The 20175-nt window shown below is 39.0% G+C and overlaps 1 protein-coding gene across 1 annotated transcript in view; it reads right to left on the reverse strand.

Annotated features, from left to right (window-relative positions):
- The window catches only part of SYTL5 (synaptotagmin like 5), a 209135-nt gene extending 194852 nt beyond the window's left edge, over positions 1 to 14283 (reverse strand). Inside the window, exon 1 of the mRNA XM_036306003.1 lies at positions 13829 to 14283. Within this exon, the coding sequence (XP_036161896.1) occupies positions 13829 to 13947 (119 nt within the window). The 5' untranslated portion in view covers positions 13948 to 14283. The remainder of the gene's footprint in view (positions 1 to 13828) is intronic.
- Between the last annotated feature and the right edge of the window lie 5892 nt (positions 14284 to 20175).

The raw sequence follows: 20175 nt of genomic DNA on the forward strand, positions 1-20175 counted from the left end.
AGCAAAATCATGTAAAAACACTAAAAACCACAAATGCAAATTGGCATACAGTAGTACTTTATCAAAAAGAGAACTTTCTAAGCTGAAGATGACATCTGGCAGGACAGAGATGAGGAAGAGGGTTTGAGTGAATGAGAGGGTGAAAAGGGAGTGTGTGGATGTGTATGGTGTGTGTGTGAATTAGGGAAGGACAGTTAAATCTGGCAGGAGTATCAGAGGCTGGCAGACCAGGATCTCCTGTACAGGGAATACCTACCACCACTGCGGGCACTCCCTGGGCTGTGAGGCTCGAGCATGGAGCCCACACCATCTTGAAGGGGAGAGCGGCCTGTTCTAGGAACTCATCAGCACCACCACCCAGACTGGCCTTGGAAACTGCCCATGACCCTGCAGCCACTCCAGCCAAAATCCTGCTTCCCCACCCACAGACCTGCAGACCCTAGGACTTCCATCTCCAAGGGTGCATGGCCCTCGCAGAAGTACGACTTCTTGCTCCCTGGCTACCAACTTCTGGACACCTAAGTAGAGACTTTTCAGCATGCAGGCCTCCTGAGCCCACTGCCCCACAGGATGCTTTTGGGTGCCTCTGTGAACCCTGCTGGGCACACTTGTATCTAAACAAGGGCACAAGGCCCTGGCAGTAGAAATTTGGACTTTCCCCTACCTAGCTGCCTTCCCACAGACACTGAGGTCATGCAGCTTTAGCACAAGGGCCACTCTGAGTGAGCACCCAGGCAAACGGCCTTTGGGTGCCTCCGTGAGCCACCACTGGGTACCCGTGAATCCAACCAAAGTGCAAGGCCCTCAGCAGCAAAAACTGGGTCTTCCGCCTCCCCATCTGCTGATCTCCATTCACCACAGTCATGCCTTTCCAGTGAACAGGCCTCCTGAGCACCATCACCCCGACAGACAGCTTTCAGGTGCCTGTGAGCCCCCGCTGGGCATGTGCAAATCCAACCAAGGATGCAAGGCAGCAAAAATTGGGACTTCCCCTTCCCTGGCTGCGGACCTCCTGACACCACAGTTACGCCTTTCCAGCAAGCAGGCCAAATGAGCTCTCTGCCCCAATAGGCAGCTCCTGAGCGCTTCCTTGAGCTTCTGCTGGGCACACTCATACAAACAAGGGGGCACGGCCCCAGTAGTAGAAATTTGGACTACCCCCTTCTGGGCTGCCTACCCACAGACACTGCGGTCACGTGGTTTCAGCACACAGGCCTCCTGAGAACACTGCCCCAGCAGGCAACTCCTGGGTGCCTCTGTGAGCTGCCACTAGGTGCACTCATATCCAACCAAGGGCACAAGGCTCCATCAGAAGAAACTCAGACTTCTCCCTCCTTGGCTGCCGACCTCTGGTCACTGCAGTTGCACCGATCCAGTGTGCAAAGCCCCTGAGCCCACTGCTCCAGCAGGTGGCCCCTGGGTGCTTCCTTGAGCCACCGCAAGGCACAACCCCAGCTGCTGGCATCCAGTCCTCACAGTCATGCTGCTCCAGCACACGGGCCCCCTGAACCCACTACCCCAGAAGACAGATCCTGGGTGTCCCTGTAAGCAGCCCCTGGGCGTGTATATCCAACCTAGTGTGCATATCCCCTGAAGCAGAAAATGGGAATTCTCCTTCCACAGGGCCAGTGGCACACCACAATTGTTCTGATCCAGTGTGTGGGCCCCACAATCACACACCCCTTGTAAACAGATCCTGGGCCCCTTGGTGAGCTGCCACTAGGCATATGCCTCTCCAGCAAATGGAGCACAGCAGGATCCATGACATCCCCCTCCAGGCTACCTACCTCTGGACAGCTTGGTGAGTTGCTGAGGACTTGACTCCCTGGACAAAGTCACATTGTTTCAGCCACAGTCTCTGAGATGCCCACATCCCCAGCTGTGGGATCCTGAACCCCTTGTGATTCAGAGAAGGAAATCACTTTGGCCAGAGTCCCACTGCCTCAACTACAGACTACAAGAAACCTGCTACCCAATGCCCTTGGTTACAACACCCTCATAGTGAGAAAAAGAATGATGCTAATCCAGCAAGAGTCACACCACACTGGCCAAAGTCACAGTACCTGAGCCTCAGCCCCAAGACTCCTTCCTCCCAGGCCATGGACGCTGGGAACCCACAGTGAGCATATACCAGTGAGACTTCAGGCAACCTTTTCCATAAGAGCTGGAACCATGATCTTATCCAAAACAACTTGCACAATTAAGCCGGGGGTGAGTCACATTGCCAATCTGTGATGAAACTTCATCCACGAATAAGAAACAAACATTCAAGATCCAACTACATCAAGAGAACACAAATAGCTCAAGTAGAGAGCTCCACTAAATCACCAAGCCCAGGAGACCAGAGAAACCACACCAGTAACATCACCAACAAAAGAACCTGGGTAGCAAAGCAGTTGGATCTAAGAGACAGAAACAATTAAAATGTTACAGCAAAAATGGGGAGACAAAAGACAATCGCCAAGGGCGGGGGGAGGATTCACTATAAAGGAAATTAAATGAAATGGAGGCAAGTAACATGTCAGAGAAAGAGTTCAGAATAATGGTTATAAGTATGCTCAAATGGCTGGATGACAAACACACAACTCAATGAGAATTACAAGGAAATGAATGAGAATGTCACCAACATGAAAAGGAAGCACACAATGGAAGGCTTAAACAGTATACTAAAAGAGGCTGAGGATCACATCAGTGAATTAGAAGACAAGGTAGGAAAAAACAAACAAACACAGCAGCAACTGGAAAGAAAACTTAAAGAGCAGGAGGAGAGCCTAAGGAAGCTTTGGAACTACAAAAAACGAAACAACATCCACATAATAGGGGTACCAGAAGGAGAAGAAGTGGAGTAAGGATTAGAAAACCTGCTTTTTTTTAAATGTTGGCTTTCACTTAGATTTTGTTTTCTTTTTTCACTTTTTTATTTTTTTATTATTGTTATTACATATATGTCCTTATCCCCACATTACCCCCATCCCCCCCACTCATGCCCTCACCCCCCTGTTGTCTGTGTCCATTGGTTAGGCCTATATGCTTGCATATAAGTCCTTTGGTTGATCTCTCCCTCTTACCCCCACCCTCCCCTATTTTTCCTCTGAGGTTTGACAGTCTGATCAATGCTTCTCTGACTCTGAATCTGTTTTCGTTTATCAGTTTATGTTGTTCATTATATTCCATAAATGAGTGATATCATGTGATATTTATCCTTCTCTGACTGGCTTACTTCACTTAGCATAATGCTCTCCAGTTCCATCCATGCTGTTGCAAATGGTAAGAACTCATTTTTTACTGCAGCATAGTATTCCACAGTTTTTAATCCGCTCATCTGCTGATGGGCACTTAGGCTGTATCCAAATCTTAGCTATGGCAAATTGTGCTCGTATGAACATAGGGGTGCATATATTCTTTCTGTTTGGTGATTTTAGTTTATTTCTTTATTTATTTGTTGTCTAAAGTTTTACATATGTCTCCTTTTTCCCCCGCTTGAACCACCCCCTCCACCAAGAATTCCCACTCCGGGCAAGCCCCCACTGCCCCAGTGTCTGTGCCCATTGTATATGCTAATATGTATACATACAAGTTCTTTGGTTGCTCTCTAACCCCTCTTCCCCTGCCATTTGTCTCTGGATCTATTCTTGTTCATCAAATTATGTTGATCATTATATCCCACATATGAGTAAGATCATGTGAAATTTATCTTTCTCTGACTGGCTTATTTCACTTAGCACAATGCTCTCCAGGTCTATCCATGATGTTGCAAATGGTAAAGTTTCTTCTTTTTTATAGCAGCATAGTATTCCATTGTGTAGATGTACCACTGTTTTTTAATTCACTCATCTGTTGATGTGCACTCAGGCTGTTTCCAAATCTTAGCTATGGTTAATTGTGCTGCTTTGAACATAGGGGTGCATATATCCTTTCTGATTGGTGTTTCTAGTTTCTTGGGATATATTTTTAGAAGTGGGATTACTGGGGAAATTGGGAATGCCATTTTATTTTTTATTTTTTTTTATTGCTTAAAGTATTACAAAGGGTATTACATATGTGTCCATTTTATCCCCCCGCCCTAGACAGTCCCCTAGCCTCCCCTACCCCCCAATGTCTTATGTCCACTGGTTATGCTTCTATGCATGCATACAAGTCCTTTAGTTGATCTCTTACCCCCCTACCTCTTGCCCCGCAACCCTCCCCGGCCTTCCTGCTGCAGTTTGACAATCTGTTTGAGGCAGCTCTGCCTCTGTATCTATTATTGTTCAAAAGTTTATAATGGTCTCTATTATCCATGAATGAGTAAGATCATGTGGTATTTTTCCTTCACTGACTGGCTTATTTCACTTAGCATAATGCTCTCCAGTTCCATCCATGACGTTGCAAATGGTAAGAGTTCCTTCCTTTTTAGAGCAGCATAGTATTCCATCGTGTAGATGTACCACAGTTTTCTAATCCATTCATCTACTGATGGGCACTTATGGGATATATTTTTAGAAGTGGGATTACTGGGTAAATTGGGAATGCCATTTTTAAATTTTTGAGGAAACTCCATACTGTTCGCCACAGTGGCTGCCCCAGTCTGCATTCCTACCAGCAGTGCATGAGGGTTCCCTTTTACTCCACATCCTCACCAGCACTTGTCATTTGTTGATTTGTTGATCATAGCCATTCTCACAGGTGTGATATGCTATCTCATTGTTGTTTTGATTTGCATCTCTCAGATGATTAGTGACTTTGAGCATGTGTTCATACGTCTCTCTGCCTTCTGCATGTCCTCTTTCGAAAAGTGTCTGTTTAGGTCCTTTGCCCATTTTTTAATTGGATCATTTATCTTCCTTTTGTTAAGTTGTATGAGTTCCCTGTAAATGTTGGAGATTAAACCCTTATTGGTGATAACATTGGCAAATATGTTCTCCTATGCAGTGGGCTTTCTTGTTTTGTTGATGGTTTGTTTTGCTGTACAGAAGCTTTTTATTTTTATTTTGATGTAGTGCCATTTGTTTATTTTATCTTTAGTTTTCATTGTTCTAGGAGCTGTACAGGTGAAGATATTGCTTCAGCATATACTTGAGATTTTGCTGCCTGTGGATTCAACCTAACATTTTTATGTTTTCCTATCTTACGCTTAAGTCCTTTATCCATTTTATTATTTTTGTGTATGGTGTAATCTGGTTTTCTAGTTTCAGTTTTTTGCATGTATCTGTCCAATTTTCCCATCACCATATATTGAAGAGACTGTCTTGACACCATGGTATGTTCTTATCACCTTGGTCAAATATTAATGGAGCATACTGGTGTGGGTCGATTTCTGGGTTCTCTGTTGTATTCCATTGGTCTATATGTCTGTCCTTGTGCCAGTACCAGGCAGCTTTGAGAACAGTGGCATTGTAATATAGCTTGATATCTGGTATTGAGATCCCTCCTACTTTGTTCTTCTTTCTCAGGATTGCTGCAGGTATCCAGGGTCTTTTTTTATTGGAGATTAATTTTTGGAGAGTTCGTTCTAGGTCTGTGAAATATGCTGTTGGTATTTTAATGGGGAGTGCACTGAATCAATAGATTGCTTTGGGACTCTATCCTCATCAGACTCTTACAAAAAATTTAAGAGGACGAAACACTTTTAAGCTCTTTCTATGAAGCCAGCATTATCCTAACACCAATTACAGGCTAATATCCCTCATGAATATAGATGCCAAAATCCTCAACAAAATTCTAGCCAATAAAATGCAGAATTACATCAGAAATATCATACACTATGACCAAGTAGAATTTATCCCGGGGATGCAAGGATAGTACAATATCCGCAAATCAATAAATTTGATACATCACATAAAGAAATTTAGAGATAAAAATCACATAGTCATATCAATTGATGCAGAAAAGCATTTGACAAAATCCAACACACTTTCTTGATAAAAACCCTCAGTGAAATGGGAATAGAGGGATCATACCTCAACATAATAAAAGCCTTATATGACAATAGCCACAGTAATCCAGAGAAAGAAGAACAAAGTTAGAGTAATCACAATACCAGATGTCAAACTATATTACAAAGCCACGGTTCTCAAAACTGCCTGGTATTGGCTCAAGAACAGGCATATAGATCAGTGGAAGAGAACAGAAAACCCAGAAAACCCAAGACATTACACTCAATTAATATTTGACAAAGGAGGCAAGATCAGACAATGGAGTCTAGATAGTCTCTTCAATAAATTGTGTTGAGGAAATTGAACATGCAAAAAAATGAAACTAGATCACCAACTTATACCATACACAAAAATAAACTCAAAATGGATAAAGAACTTCAACATAAGACGGGAAACCATAAAAGTTGTAGAGGAATCCACAGGCAGCAAAATATCCGACATATATCATAGCAATCTTTACTGATACAGCTCCTAGGACATTGGAAACAAAGGAGAAAATAAACAAATGGGACTACATCAAAATAAAAAGCTTCTACACAGCAAAAGAAACGATAAACAACAACAACAAAAAGCCCACTATATGAGAGAACATATTTGCCAATGTTATCTCTGATAAGGTTTTAATCTCCAACATTTATAGGGAGCTCATACAACTTAACAAAAGATAAATAATCCAATTAAAATATGGACAGAGGATCTAAATAGATATTTTTCAAAACAAGATATAAAGAAGGCCAAGAGACCTGAAAACATGCTCAAAGTCACTAATCATTCCAGAGATGCAAATCAAAACAACAATATGGTACCATCTCACACCTGTCAGAATAGCTATCATCAACAAATCAACAAACAACAAGTGCTGGCAAGGATGTGGAGAGAAAGGAACCCTCTTGCATCACTGGTGGGAATGCCGACTACTGTAGCCACTGTGGAAAACAGTATGGAGTTTCTTCAAAAAGTTCAAAATGGAATTCCCATTTGACCCAATAATCCCACTTCTAGAAATATATCTCAAGAAATCAGAAACACTGATCAGAAAGCATATATGCACCTTTATGTTCATAGCAGCACAATTTACAATAGCTAAAATTTGGAAATAGCCTAAGTGCCCATCAGCAGATTAGTGGATTAAAAAACGGTAGTACATCTACACAATGGAATACTACTCTGCTGTAAAAAGGAAGGAACTCTTACCATTCGCAAAAGCATGGTTGGACCTGGAGAGCATTATGCTAAGCAAAACAAGCCAGTCAGAGAAAGGTAAATATCAAATGATCTCACTCATTTGTTTAATATAATGAACAACATAAACCATTGAACAGAAATAGATCTAGAGACAGAGAAGCATAGAACAAACATTAAAATGTCAGAGGGAAAATGGTGGTGGAGGATGGTTAAGATATCAACCAAAGCACTTGTATGCATGTATTTAACATAATCAATGGACACAGAAAGTAGGGGGTAAGTGCATGTGCTGGGGGGTGGGCGCAGCAGGGAAAGGACAATGGGGGGTAAAGGAGAGTTATGTAATACTTTAACAATAAAGAATGTAAATTAAAAAAAACAATAAAGAACTTACATTTTGGAAAAAAAAGCTGTGGTACATTTATACTATGGGATACTATGCAGTAGTAAAAAGGAACAATACTTTACCCTTTGAGACAGCATGGAAGGACCTGGAGAGTATCATGATAAGTGAAATCAATCACTCAGAGAAACACAAGTATCACATGATCTCACTCATATGTGGAATCTAAGTAATAAAATAAACTGCCAAAAGTAGTGAATCCAGAGACATGGAAGCATGGAACAAAGTGCAGAATCTCAGAGGAAAGGCGAAAGAGAGTGGGTGGGTGGGAGGTAATCAACCATGGACCTCGTTTGCATATATGCATGACCCATGGACACAGACAACAGGGTGATGAGGGCCTGGGTGAGGAGTGAGGAAGGGCTGTAGTAGGGTCAATGTGGGGAAAAGGGGGACATATGTAATACTTTCAACAACAAAGATTATTGAAAATTCTAATAATATCTATACTAATAAAAGGGTAATATGCTAATTAGACTGGGAGACCTTCCAGACATCCTCCCAGACAAAGCCATGGCGGTGGGGCCGAGTCAGAGGCGGTTAGGGACAATTAGGCCAGGAGGGGAGGGCACTTGGGGATGATCAGGCTGACAGAGGGAGCAATTGGGGATGAGCAGGCTTGCAGGGGAGCTGTTGGGAGGGGAGAAGGCCAGCAGACAGAGTAGTTAGGGGCAATCAGACAGGCAGGCAGGTGAGGGATTAGGAGCCAGTGGTCCCAGATTGCTAGAGGGATGACTGACTGCCAGCAGTGGTCCCAAATTGGAGAGGGTGCAGACAGGGCTGTGGGACACTCCCCCCTGCCACCCCATGCACAAATTTCATGCACCGGGCCACTGGTATAAAAATAAATGGCTAAAAAATAAAATAAAAAACATTGTTTTTGATTTCAGAGATGAAGGGCATGAGAGAGAAATAGAAACATCAACAATGAGGGAGAATCATTGATTGGTTGCCTCCAGCACACCCCTCACCAAGGATCAAGTCTACAATCTGGGCATGCGTCCTGACCAGGAATTGAACGATGACCTCCTGGTTCACAGGTCGATACTCAACTACTGAGCTATCCTGGCCTGGCCCAAAGGACATTTTAGCTGTTTCCATGTCTTGGACACCATGATAATGCTACAATGAACATAGGGATGTATACATCTTTGCCAATAAATGTTTTCAAATTTCACGGTTAGATACCCATAAGAGGTGTTTCTGGGTCCTTTGGTAACTATTATTAATTTTGTGAGGAGCTTCTATTCTGTTTTCCATAGAGGCTATACCCATTTACATTCCTACCAGAGTGAATGAGGGCTCCTTTTCTACATGTCCTCTCCAACACTAATTATTACTTGTCTTGTTGATAATAGTCATTCTAACAAGTGTGTGGTGGCATCTCATTGTACTTATGATTTGCATTTCTCTAATTGCTAGTGAAGTTGAGCATCTTTTCATATATCTGTTGGAAATTAGTGTCTTCTTGGGAGAAGTGTCTTTTCAAGTCCTCTGCCCATGTTTTAATTGGATTGTTTCTTTGTATTAAATTTAGCTGTATAAGTTATTTATATATTTTGGATATTAACCCCTTGTCAGAGTTATTGTTTTCAAATATCATCTCCCGTTCAGTTGGTTGACTTTTTTTAATTTTTGGAAGAAGTGAGAGGAAGAGAGAGATAGAAACATCAATGATGAGAGAGAATCATTCATTGGCTGCCTCCTGCACACTCCCTACTGGGGATCAAGCCTGCAACCCGGACATGTGCCCTGACCAGAAATCGAATCATGACTTCCTGGTTCATAGGTTGATGTTCAACCACTGAGCCACGCTGGTTGGGCTGCCTTTTTGTTTTGTTGGTGGTTTCTTTTGGTGTGTAGAATCTTTTTAGTTTAATATAGTTCCATTCATTTATTTTTGCCTTTACTTCCCTTGCCTTTGGGCTCAAATGCATAAAATGTTCTCTCCGACCAAGGTCCATAAGTTTAGTAGCTATAAAACATAGATAATCTATTGTTTCAGATCTAATATTTAGGTCTTTGGGATATAAATAATAGGAACAAATAAACAAACAAGAAAAACAAACAAACAAAAACTCTTAGACACAGACAGCAGTATGGTGGTTACCAGAGGGAAGGGTGCTTACCAGACAGAAGGGTAATGGGGGTCAAATATATATGATGAAAGATGATTTTACTTTGGGTGGTGGGCATGCAATCCAGTATACAAACCATGTGTCAAAGGAAATGTACACTTGAAACCTATATAATCTTATTAACCAATGTCACCCAATAAATGTAATTAAAAATTAAGTAGCCCAGAAGTGTGGCCCATACTAGTATATCTGGATGCTGGCATTCACACGCAACAGCAACTGGTATAACATGTGTTATTGGACATGTCCACTGGGGAAGAGAACCCTCTTGAATGGGTCATCTTTGGTCTCATGTCCACCTCCAGACCCATAATAGTTGCCAGAGGAATCCCAGTCAAGGAATGATTTTTTTTAAAGTGACTGCTGGAGTTGAGCAAAACTGAGAGTTGGATAGGAAGAAAGAAAAGAGAAATGTATGCTATAAGGCAGTGATGGCTAACCTATGACATGCGTGTCAGAGGTGACATGCGAACTCATGTTTTTGGTTGATTTTTCTTTGTTAAATGGCATTTAAATATATATATATATATATATATATATATATATATATATATATATTACATATCAAAAATATAAATCTTTGTTTTACTATGGTTGCAAATATCAGAATATTTCTATTATATGTGACACGGCACCAGAGTTAAGTTAGGGTTTTTCAAAATGCTGACACGCCAAGCTCAAAAGGTTCACCATCACTACTATAAGGCAATAAATAGAATTTACTACTGAGACAAGTCCAAGAATAGGTGTCAAAAAGAACCTAAGTGCAGACATGTTTTAGACTTAGGCATTGTGGCCAAATGAAAATGATATCTTCGTGAGAATAAAGCCAACAAATGAACTGCAGAAATAAATAGGTACTTATTTTAAATTGAAGATTTCTTACATAAGTCAATACGACAAAGTAGACATTTAGCAAGCAGTATTTAGTTTTAGGTGTGGGAGATCAAGTAGAGTAAAAATTTGTTAATGATATTTGGGAAGGTAGAAATAGATACTATGAGTCATGTACTTTTTTATGTTAGGCTGAGTTCTTCCACAGTTAGAAAAATCTAAATACAAAAGGATCAACAAACATTTTAATATTATGCTTCCAAATGAAAGGTATTTTTTTGCATTTGCAGTCACTATTGATAGTTCCAATTTTCTTTGCATCAGTTCCTCCCTCTTTCTTCATTGCATTAAAGCATCAATAAACATAATTGATTTGTTCTTCACAAAGAACATTTAAAATACTCTTGCTCTTCAATACTTGAAACCTGTGTCTGTATGTCTTGTATCACTCCTTCCTGCTTGGGCTTAAATAGAAAAATAAATATATTTGAGCCTCTGGGATGAATCTAGAATGTTCTGATATGTCTCCCCAAACTACAGTTCATGTCTGGAGGTAATAATCAGGTTTCTGATGTGCTTTTGGGTGCAGAGCACTTTTAAAAGCACCCAGGGGGTGGGGGGGGGAGGGGGTAATGGGGGATGAGGACACATATGTAATACCTTAATCAATATAGAAATTAATAAAAGAGCACCCAGAGACCAGTTTCACCTTAACAAATGCCACATTTTAGTGGCTGTGTGGACTGTGGAGCACAATTGTGTGACAGGCCTCTAAAATGTTGATTCAATATAATTTTCACACTTTTCCATTGTTCTATTTTCTTAATCTCTAAGGACAGCCTACTTAAGCAAATAAGCACACAAATACAAAATCTACTGCTTCCCAAACTCCAGTTTACTAACTTTACAGACCAGTTTTTTCTTTGTGATGATCATAATGCTTAAATTTTTTTCTTTGGCTTCCATTTCCTTCTGAAGTGTATTAGTGGAATCTGAAGGCAATTTTGTGGTTCATGGTAAACAGATGAAATATAGTTGACATATATTTGTCAGTATCAAAATCCTTTTCAAATTTCATGGCTAAGCTCATATGTAACCTCTCCAGTGAAACCATTTCTTCTTTTAGATCTTATTCATAACTGATTATTTTTCCTCTAGACTCCCACCAAATATCAACTTACACCTCTGTAGCACAGTGAAAACAACTGTAATAACTAACACAAAAGTTTTCTGGTGCAATAAAATCTGTTACACCATAATTTCCTTATGTTGATAACTTTGGATGATGGCAAGGAAAATGATTAAGTTCCCTGTCTGCTCTAGCAAATCCTCTAGTTGAGATTTCCAGAAGCTAATTCTGAAATGTGCATTTGTTGTGCAAATTATTTAAGGAGTGCTCTCTGTAGGAACCAGTAAGGAAGTAGGTGAGGTAGGAAAGGAAAGGAAGAGGGCCAAAGCCAAGGTGAAGTACAACCTCAGCATGTTCCCATGGGGAGCTCTGAAGCAGAAGTCGCATTGTGGAGTCTGTCTTGCCTCAAGGTAGAGGCAAATGGTTACAGTATCTGCCAGCCATTGATTTGGGGCTGCCCAATAGGGACATAAACTTACCTGTCACTTGTGGCTCTCTAATCCTATGGGCAACTCCAACCACCCAAAGGTGGTCCTCTAAAGAAAACAGTAGGTGCCAACCCTTAGAAGTAAAGCAGGTAGAAAATGGAGGATGAGAGCATAGATCCAAGGGACCCAGAGGATCTGAATGGAGCACTGATAGTGGTCACTAGAACTAGTAAATCAAGAGCCAAACAAACCATGGGAATAATGATTATAGCCAGGAATTATATAGTGCTTACCGTATGTCAGTATTGCTCTACGTTCTTGATAATATCTTATTTAATCCTTACAACAACCTTATGAGGTAGTTAATGTTATAATTTGTGTTTGTCAAATGAGGAAACTAGATTTATTTATGGAAGTCACTTGTACAAGGTGACACAAAGATTTCATGGTGCAACTAAGATTTCAATCAATAAGTGTGGATGTATGCTTCAACAGATGCCAAATTTGGCATGGCTTCTCAATACAGAGCTGTTAAGAGTGACAGAACCAAAATCTCTGGGCTTGACCAAAATCTCTTGGTAGCTCGAAACAAAATGAGATAACACATTTAACACAGTTTAGTGTAGAAAAAAATTTAATTACTCAAAAAAATTTAAAAAGGCAGAAAATCAATAACTTTACCCTGAAGAGCTCTTATGTATATTGTAATATGAAATAAGCATCAATCAAGAATATTTTAATGTATTTCCAATTCTAAGGATCCTAGTTGCTTTAGGTACATTGATTATTTTGGGAACATGTTAAGATAATAAATATTACTACAAGTTTTCTCTTCAAGCAAAATAAACAAAGCTTCTGATTGCAGTTTGGAAAACATACAAGACAAAATCTATATGTTGCACAGTAAGCAGTAATTGAGTAGGAAACTGTTTATATCTGCTCCTGTATTCAGGGATGATATGTAATAGCTAAATGTATTTAACAAGCAGGACAGTACAGGTAGCAACTAATTGCAGTGAATGAAGCAGCCAATCAGAATGACAATATGACCATTCAGAACAGATGATGCAATTAATCAGAATGGATGTTGGCTGAAACATAGGTGAGATCATATATGGGGATTTAGCCAAATATCAAACATGCCTATAACTGATGTGAAACTCGATTGTGCCAATATTACTCAACTTTTCTCACAGAGACATATTTGAAAAAATATAGGTGTTCCTGGGGTAGAATAGGTAAGTTTCACTCCCAAGATCGCCTGCTTCTTCTCCCAGCTATAGTGGAGACAAAGCCAAAGTAAGACTGATCAGAGAAAAGCATTATAAATAAATAATAGCTAATATTTATTTTACACTTAAGTACCAGGTGCTGCACATGTATTATCTTCCTTAACTTTTGCAACAACCTTTTGAGGTGTATACTATTATTATTATTATCCTTGTTTAATTGATGAGGAAACCAAGGCATGGAGAAGTTGAGTAACTTAATCAAGGTCATGCAACTAATATATCCCAGAGCTAGCACTAAAACTTGGGCAGTCCTCCCACTTAGCTACAAGTTGTGACATTATTAAAAACGGGCATTCTCATCAACACTATATTATTAGACCATGCCATTCTTCCATCCAGCTAAATAATAAAGTACAAAAAATATTTGGGCTATGATTTGGAACCCCTGAAATCACTGAACAACATTTGTCTTCAATGTGGTTGCAGTTGTCCCATTTCTGATCTAAATTGTTTCAAACAAACAGAAAGCAGTGAAGGAGGGCAGCAAAGATAAAAGAATAGTACCTTATTCTCTTTTCCTCCACTTTCTTCAAATATTCATCTCTCTTTAAAACTCCTAAGATCATTTCCTTCTCATGATCTAATAAAAATGAGAGATTGATGAACTCTGAGTTCTTAGACATGGTATTTCAGCAGCAGCTCTGAATAGCAGTGGCTGAATCTTCCAGGTGAATTGATATCCTCAATTCTTAAGGTCCCCTTCAACAACCCAGTCACTCAGTTCTTTGATATAGAGTGATTTTTTTATAAAGTATTTGAAGAATTGCCAATGTTAGTTAGGTATTCTTCCAGGCTACATAGAAAACAGGCTCCACTGGGAATACATTCCAAAAAAAGTCATTACTGTTTTAACTGAAAAATATTTCCAAAGACTTTGCTGTGGTGTACAGTCAGGTGGAAGCTGAGGGTCACTAATGATGCTCAATATTGATCCTTCAGACAACTACAGGGCAGGAATCATATCCACTGGAGAAAAAAAGGTGGAGAAAACAAAGGAGAGAAAAATTAATTAGGTCATTTTTCCCATAGCACTTGTAAGAGTGTCTAATTTTTGAAACAGTGATATATTTAAGCTAAAAAATATTTTTAATCAGGAAACATGCATTTATTATGCTCATATCATGTGTTTATTACCATCAAATATTATAATATTTAGTTGATTCCAAGTTCTTCATGCAAATTCAGTTTCTTTCATTATAATTAGAATTCTTTACTAGCCAGATCCTGTTACCACATTTGCAGCTGACTCATGGACAAATTGGGTCACCACTTGGGGACACCAAGTGTGCAGTCTGTACAAGTCCCTTATATGGCCTCCTCCTTTTCTCTTCCTCCCTACAACTCAGACCACAGCAAAGACAGCACTGCTAAAAACTACTAAACAGTGCTACATGTAGCAACATGAAAATATCTCACAAACATAATATTGAATGAAAAAACTCAAGTTACAGAAACATTCATGCAGAATAATAGCATATAGATGAAGGAAATAACTTGTGACAACATTAATTTAGGAATACATGTATTTGTATTATAAATACAAGAAACTCAGAGAGATGCAGAGAGGAGAACCCAGGAACTTCAATTGTATTGGGTAATGTTTCATTCTCAAGATGGGTGTTTTTATCTCATGATGTACATGGTCATTTGTGTTCTAGGTATGTGAATACTGTAAAGCAGTTATTCTAAAACTAGCCCCTTGTCAACATCAGAAGCTTTTCAAGCACTGTCCCTTGTTCTAACGCTTGAACACATTCTTTCATTGCCTTGGTAACTGGATTCTCTCTATACATCCCCTTAAGAATGATGCATATTAGAGTGATCTACCAGATTTTGTGATTTGGCATCATTCTGCGACACTATCCCTCAGCTTCGCCCCAGGTCTGTGAACTACAATCTTTATGCAAGTTACACTTGGTTTGCTTGGTTCTAGCCAGGTTCCCAAGCATAGCTAAATACTTACTCAAAGACTGCTTAGACTGAACTCAAAATTTCAAGATAACTGGAAGGATAGAATCTTTTCCAGAGCCTCATTAATTTTCCAAAGTTCCTATTTGTTTGTTCTATACATTGTACACCAAACCAGAACTGAAATGACTTGGAACTGAACTGCTTCCTATAGACCACAAGCTAGTCCTCTCTGAGAAAACTGCCTGGTCAGGACATATATTCTAGATTTAATCAAGTCCTTTTTTCCACCTCCAAAGTCCTAGAGCAGTGATGGCGAACCTATGATACGCGTGTCAGAGGTGACACACAAACTCATTTTGGGTGACACGCATGGACAGAGACAAAAAATTGCATAACTCAAATATTTGTCTCTTGCAACGGCCAGAGTTGGGCATAATTCAAGTAATATTATTACTCACGTTACCCATGATCAATAATGCAATTCTAAAACCGGAGGTAAACATGTACATCGGTGTTGCGTAGCAAAGATACATAGTGAGAACATCCAAGATACATTGTTCCAATATTGACAGTAATATAAAAAGGTTAAGAATTGCACTATAAAGAGATTAATTTTTACTCATGACATTTTATTTTTACCCGAGTGACAAAATGCCCAATTCTGGAAACGGCCTTGTTATTGTCAACATGTGCCTCGGGTAAGCTTCCCGTGCGTTCGAGTGCATTCGGCAAATGGAGGCACTTGATCGCCATGTTCATTAGGAGACAGGAGTGGGAGGGTTAGAAGAAAAAGATATACAGTGCAACAGTGCTCAATGAGACATTCTGCATGTCGGATAATTGATTACAGCACCATGTATTTGTTGGTTATATGTACTATCTTTGAATTGTTTTGCGCCAGGAGTCAGTGCAACAACACTGCAAAAAGTTAATAGGTAAGAAACCTATCAACCTTTTATAAAAAATGCTGTGATTTATATTTATTTATTTTTGCAGCCTTGTGATGGAGAATAAAAAAAATTAAAAAGCAAGATTGAATGATAAAGGAAGTGGAAGTAGCAGTAGCCGACCCTTTCAAGACATATGGACCGAGATGTACGGGATGGTCGATAGAAACAATAGATCACTGTGCATACTGTGTAATGAAATGGTAGTAAGCAGAACGTGGAATGTAAAGAGACATTTTGAAACTAATCATTGTCAGCTCTTGAAAAAAGTATCGATTAAAGGAAGAAATACATTTCTAGGCAACTACACCTCTATAAAAGTCAATCAAATTCTTTCATCAAATTTGTAAGATGCTCTACAAATTTAACATCAGCAAGTTACTGTATTGCTCACTCCATAGCTCAGCATGGAAAAGCCCTCAGTGACAGAGAATTTATTAAGGAAACATATCTAAGATGTGCACCAGCTCTATTTCACGATATGAAAAATAAAGATGATATTATTAAAAGAATTTCTGAGTTACCACTCAGTAGAAATACTATCAAAGACAGAATAATAGATCTTAACAAAAATGTACAACATCAATTTAAAAAAGACTTAAATAGTTGTAAATATGTTTTGGTTTCTCTTGATGAAACTACTGATGTCACATAAAATGCTCGGTTGGCCATTATTGCTAGATATTCTGATGGTCTCACAATGAGAGAAGAGTTGATACAGTCAGAATCAGTGCCAATAAGTACATCAGGAAATGAAATATGTAAGGTTGTTATAAAAAACATTCAGCCCTGACCGGTTTGGCTCAGTGGATAGAGCATCGGCCTGCGGACTGAAGAGTCCGGGGTTCGATTCCGGTCAAGGGCATGTACCTTGGTTGTGGGCACATCCCCAGTGGGAGGTGTGCAGGAGGCAGCTGATCGATGTTTCTCTCTCATCGATGTTTCTAACTCTCTATCCCTTTCCCTTCCTCTCTGTAAAAAAATCAATAAAATATATTAAAAAAAAAAAACATTCAGTGACCTAAACATTGATATCTCTAAAATTGTGTCAGTCACGACAGATGGGGAACCAAATATGGTGGGAAAAATGTGGGATTCCTGAAATTGTTCATGGAAGCTATTAGACATCCACTTGTACCTTTTCATTGCATTATCCATCAGGAGGTGTTGTGTGCCAAATCAGGATTCTCAGAATTGAATGATTTAATGTCAGTTGTAACAAAAATTGTGAATTTTATAGCTTCTCGACCCCTACACAAGCGAGAATTTTCTGCACTTTTACAAGAAGTTGATTCAACCTACAGTGGACTACTGATGTTCAATAATGTGAGATGGCTGAGTCGAGGTAAAGTACTTGAGCGATTTGTGGAGTGCTTCGAAGAAATTACGGTATTTATTGAGAATAAGGATCTGGCAAACTTTCCTCAGATCAATGATCATAAGTGGGTCAGCAATTTGATGTTTTTTACAGATCTCTCTGTTCATATGAATGAACTGAACTTAAAATTACAAGGTTTTGGCAAAAGTATTGACATTATGTTTGGATACATCAAATCTTTTGAAAGTAAACTTAAAATTTTCAAGAGAGCTATTGAAACTAAAACTTATAAGTATTTTACACGGATAAAAAAGTATTTCGAGAAGGCCACTACAAAGAGTGTAATGGAGTCCATACTTATGTACTAGAATATAGTAAACTCATTATTTGAACAGTTCAGTGAAAGATTTGACCAATTTAGAAGCCTAGAACAGACCATTAAAATAATTAAGTATCTGGATGTAGTTGTTTACAGTACTTTGGAATTAAAGGATTTCCAATGGATGCAAATTGACGATTTAGAGATGCAACTTGCAGATTTTCAAGGTAGCATTTGGACTCATGTGTTTGTCGACTTAAGGTCGAAACTTGAAAATCTGGAACGAAATCGTTTGAATAATGAAGAGTGCAACTACGAACAAGAAATTTTGAGTGCTTGGAACAGAGTACCTGACACTTTTAGACGTAAAAAATCTAGCGATGACTTTGTTAACAATTTTTTCATCAACATATTTTTGTGAGACTTTGTTCTCAGCATTAAATAATATTAAAACAAACAAAAGAAACCGGCTAACAGATGAAGTTAGTGGCACTTGCTTGGCCTTGAAGTGCACCAAGTATGAACCTGCAATCGAAGAATTAGCAAACAAACTTCAGCACCAAAGCAATCACTAATTTCTAGTTTTCGTACCAGTTGATTATCATTGTTTTTATTATTTTTTTTCCTAAATGTACATTGTTTTTCTGTTTTTGTTCATTTTATATATATATTTTTTGTTAAATGGCATTTAAATATATAAAATAAATATCAGAAATATAAATCTTTTTTTACTATGGTTGCAAATATCAAGAAAAAAAATTATGAATATTTCTACATGTGACACGCCACCAGAGTTAAATTAGGGTTTTTCAAAATTTTGACACACCGAGCTCAAAAGGTTCGCCATCACTGTCCTAGAGGCAGAAGGGATCAAGAGCCCATAGATTAATATGAATAAGAAGCAACAAGGTGAAGAGCACAATGGGCTCTTCAGAACAATTCAGGGTTTGAGTTTTTGCATCACTGTCAGCTGTGTCCTCCTCAGGTAACAAACACAGTGTTTTTTTTTCCCCACTGTGTATCTCATCTGATTTCATGCTGAAATGGGAAAAAAACTTTGTAATTCAGTAAATGTATATATTATCATTACATCCAGGTTCACTTAAGACATATTTTGTATTTGAAATGTCAGATTTAGAATGTCCTGACTGTTCTATAGAATCATATTTAGAAATTATTCAGGAGGTTGGGAGCCCCAAGAATGCTCGACCTGAAGCTTACTGTCATCCTTAATTTGGGCTGTAAATGTAAGTCTTCCCTCTAAAAATCCAAGTGTCTGCCCTGTGAGGAGAATAAAGGGAAGGTAGTAACACCATGGAGTAGTAAATGAAGGTGACAGAGAAGACAGGAAATAAAGCAAGGATATAAGAGAAACAAATTACCCTGTGTGACTTTAATTAACAAAATTAGCCTTAAATGGATTTTTGCTCATCTGTACCAGGATTGTTAGAGCTGATTTGTAAATGAGTGTCGAGGAAGATCAGAAGTAGTCAAAACTTGATGCTCCCTCCAAGAGGCAGGACTAGACTATGATTACGATTTGGTAAGATGGACTCTAATTAATGATAATACAGACATACTGGAGAAATATGGGGTGGAGAAGAGGAGACAGTGAGCCTGAATATAGATAAAGGATATCCAAAAAGCTAGATGCTGATGATGCCCATCCGGACTCTGACCAGAGGAGAAGCACTCAGGTCTCAAAATGCAGATAACCTGTTTATTCCCTGTAATATGTGTTCCATGTTGGGTAATGGGGTCTCAATCTGGCAAATTTTCACTCAAACCATGAAACTATTTCCTCTTACTTGAGTTTCACTTCCTCCTGGAAACTTTTGATTATAAGCTGACCAGCCAAAAAGTTCTTGCTACAGGGAGTGTATGTCCTGGTGTTTGTTTTGGTTTTAGCATATGTCTTATTTGTTCTGTGAATGCCAACCAAATCAAATTTCTGAGCCTTCAGAGGACCAACTCTGGCTTGTAATGAGTTCACCTAAGTATGTACCATTTTTTATGTCTCTTTAGGGTTAGTTAATTAAAAACATTCTGGAGAATCCCTTACCCACTACACGCTTTAATAAAAAAATAAACAATGAGTAAAAATAATCGTGAATACATTTTATCTAGAGTACATTCTCATTATTTTGGTTAAATGTGCCCATTAAACAATAATCATATGAGAAGAATAAATTCATTTTTACCTTATTCTTTAATACTTACACTTAAATAGATATCTCTCCTTAAATATTGTAGATGTGGCCTTTTCTCTCTCTCTAGCCAGTAGCCTTGACAAACTGAACTAAACTGCTTTAAAAGATGGCAAGTCGGTTTTCATATCATTCTGCTGCCTTTCAGC

The sequence above is a fragment of the Myotis myotis genome, unplaced genomic scaffold, assembly GCF_014108235.1.
Source record: "Myotis myotis isolate mMyoMyo1 unplaced genomic scaffold, mMyoMyo1.p scaffold_m19_p_4, whole genome shotgun sequence".
NCBI lineage: Eukaryota > Metazoa > Chordata > Mammalia > Chiroptera > Vespertilionidae > Myotis > Myotis myotis.